General features: G+C 39.6%; 1 protein-coding gene across 2 annotated transcripts in view; it reads left to right on the forward strand.

Annotated features, from left to right (window-relative positions):
- The window catches only part of sema3bl (sema domain, immunoglobulin domain (Ig), short basic domain, secreted, (semaphorin) 3bl), a 60037-nt gene that overhangs the window by 27090 nt on the left and 30008 nt on the right, over positions 1-2939 (forward strand). For both annotated transcript variants that reach the window (XM_034877216.1, XM_034877215.1), the window contains exon 3: positions 492-554. In XM_034877216.1, the coding sequence (XP_034733107.1) occupies positions 492-554 (63 nt within the window). The remainder of the gene's footprint in view (positions 1-491; positions 555-2939) is intronic.

The raw sequence follows: 2939 nt of genomic DNA on the forward strand, positions 1-2939 counted from the left end.
TTGGCTGCTTAGAAATTAAGTGTTAACGAGCAGTTGGACAGGTGTACCTAATAAAGTGGCCGGTGAGTGTATATTACAATATATATATTGTAATTTGGATGAACTGACCCTTTTATAAATGGAATTATGTTCAGTCATGTCTCAATCAAGGTGGTTTCAGCTTTACAATCCAAAAGTTAGCTCCCCAAGTCCTCGGCCTATCATTCCAAAGCCTTTGAGCCTCATATGTAGAACATCTGTTCGGCTTATTTGCCTCTAATTGCTATAGAGTTCAGTTTGCAGGAAAAATAATTCAAATGTAACAACACATGGGCTGATCAGACAGAATCAAATAAATAGCCTGCATGGGTTCAACAAAGCAATTACATGTTGCAATATGGCTGAATAAGGTGGATGTTTGAATTACTTCAAAGTGATGAGGTCATTAATCATCACACTAATTTTTCTTCTTTCTCTGTTCCTCCATCCTTCTTTTTTATCTTCCTTAAAAGATCAACTGGCCTCCATTACCTGGCAACAGAGAGGACTGCATTCAAACAGGAAAGGAACCACAGGTAACCAATTGACTTTTTATTCCTACTTACTCGAACACACTTCCATTACAATATGTGTCTGAATGCACCCAGAGACTCTCTCTGTTTTCTCTCCAAGTGTCTCCATTTGGATTGTCATTAATCAGTACAATGTGGTCAAAAATAAACCCAACAGGCCCTGCTTGCATATATTAGGTGACTGCATCTCTATACGTTTTGCCAAAATGTTTCCAGTGAAGAGCAGAGAAGCAGCTCTCAGCGTGACACTTTTCTCCTCCAAACCCTGGCTTGTCAAGTTGGTGTAGGGGCTTTCAGAGATTTTGGCTGCTCAGCAGTTGAATCCTGTTGCCGCATCAGTCTCTGTTCTGCTCTCAGTGTTTCTTCTTTATGTTCCAGTTCCTACCTAATTTGGAGAAAGCCATTTTAACGAGTTTGAGACCCAGGATACAAAATATGAATGCATTTGCGGCTACATGGCCCAGTTTTTAACAGCAGTTCTCATATGGCACACGTTGTGATAACTGCAGAATACGCCTCTAGCAGTAACAAACTGTACAGTTTAGTGCCACATTGGTCCCCCACATCCCTGAAAAGGTACAATACACTACAGACTATTAATTACTCTAATGAAGCCTGAATAAGGCCATCATTCTTAATGAAGCGATAGAATAAAGAGATAGAGGTTTAGAGACAGAGGAAGCTCAGAAGACTACAGCACTTGTACATTAGAGAGGTTTATTGGTTCTCTGAAGGAGGAAAATAGAGATAGGATGTCATCTTTTAATAAGCGCTAGAAATATAAAGCCGCCTCCCTTTAGGAGAGGAGATAGAATTAAGGGGAAAAAAAGGAGATGGGAGAGGAAATTGTGAAGTATTCCATACACTACGAGAGGGGAATAAAGTATGAGAGAAGAGAAAAACAAAAAGGGAGGACAGTGTTGTAATTATGACCATGTTTACAACAAGAGGAAAGAGGAGATGGAGATTCTGAGGCAACCACCTCAAATAATGTCAAGTAAAATTTAAGCTTTAAAGAAGGCATGCTGTAATGAATGAAACCAGTGTCCAGGAATGTGTCAGCACCTTGAGTTGTTTCCCTCCTCACAAGGCGTCTTAGCTTTCTGCTTGTTAGCCTGTAGCAGGTTAAACTATGTTGTATATTGTACTAAACAGCACATAAGATTCAAAGAGGAGGGGATTAAAGCAGTAGACGGCGGTAACGATGAATATAAGAGCATCATGAACAGAAAGGAAGGACCTGACAAAGGAAGCAGTTGTGCAATAGTCTGCAGGAATGAGTTTTGAGGCATTCTAGCAGCGTGGCTCTAGGGATGGCAATGCCATGTCTGTTGGTCTGCCCTGGTCCATATCCACGCTGTTCCAATTCCGGGATTGCATCGTTGTTGCTGGAAATTCCACCGTATGTAATTTTTTCACCCAGATTTCTGTTAACGCTTCCTTTTGTGTTGGAATTCTAAACTCCGGTCAATTTATGAGGATTATGAGGTGTTTTCTGTTGCACGACTTAAACTACTTTTGAAGGTACACATGTTTCAACAAAAACCAAGACGATTTTAATAGGTTTTAAGAAATGCCGACAAACCAGAGCACGTTTTTCTCCTATCCCAGAATGCTGTGTGGATTAGCCAGACCCTCCTCCTCAGCCTTGTGGAGGAAGGTCTGGAAAAAAAGCAAGACTAGTTGGCCCACCACTTTGATCACAACTGAAATACCTCAATGTTTCTGGGAGATCAGGTTTATTTTTTGATCCAGCGCGACCATGAGATTGAAATTCATGGTTTTGAGTGAAATATCGATCGGATGAATGGTCATTATGTTTGATACAGACGTTCCGCTTAGGATGAATTGTACTAACTTGAACCTTTCATCTAGCTCATTCAGCTAGTTCATCCGGTCAAAATTTATAATGTGTAATACTTTGGTTCATAACTACAGTAAGTACCTGCAAAAAACTAATTGCATTCCCATCAGCCTCAACTGTACTTTGTACACATTGCTAAATAGAAACTGTTAGCATGTTAAGTTCTAAGATGGTGAACCTACAAACCATGTTAGCATTGTTTTTAAATGCATGTTTGCATGCTGACAGCCTTACAAAGCTGCTAACATGGCTGTGGACTCTTAGTCTTGTTAAGATGACAACCTAACCAAAGAAATCAAGCAATGAAGAATGGACAGAAAATAGGAAAGAGGAAAAGAAAAAGAAAAGAAAATAAAGAATAAACAAAAGAGTAAAGGAAGAGATTTGTAACTAAGTCTCTCTTCTGTGATGTACTGAAATCTCCCAGTATTGATTATTAGTATAGTATTTAGTGGTGCTCAGAATACAAACATGCACACTAATTACTGGTTTACACACACACAGAGACACACACACACACACAC

Source organism: Etheostoma cragini, chromosome 7 (assembly GCF_013103735.1).
Source record: "Etheostoma cragini isolate CJK2018 chromosome 7, CSU_Ecrag_1.0, whole genome shotgun sequence".
Taxonomy (NCBI): domain Eukaryota; kingdom Metazoa; phylum Chordata; class Actinopteri; order Perciformes; family Percidae; genus Etheostoma; species Etheostoma cragini.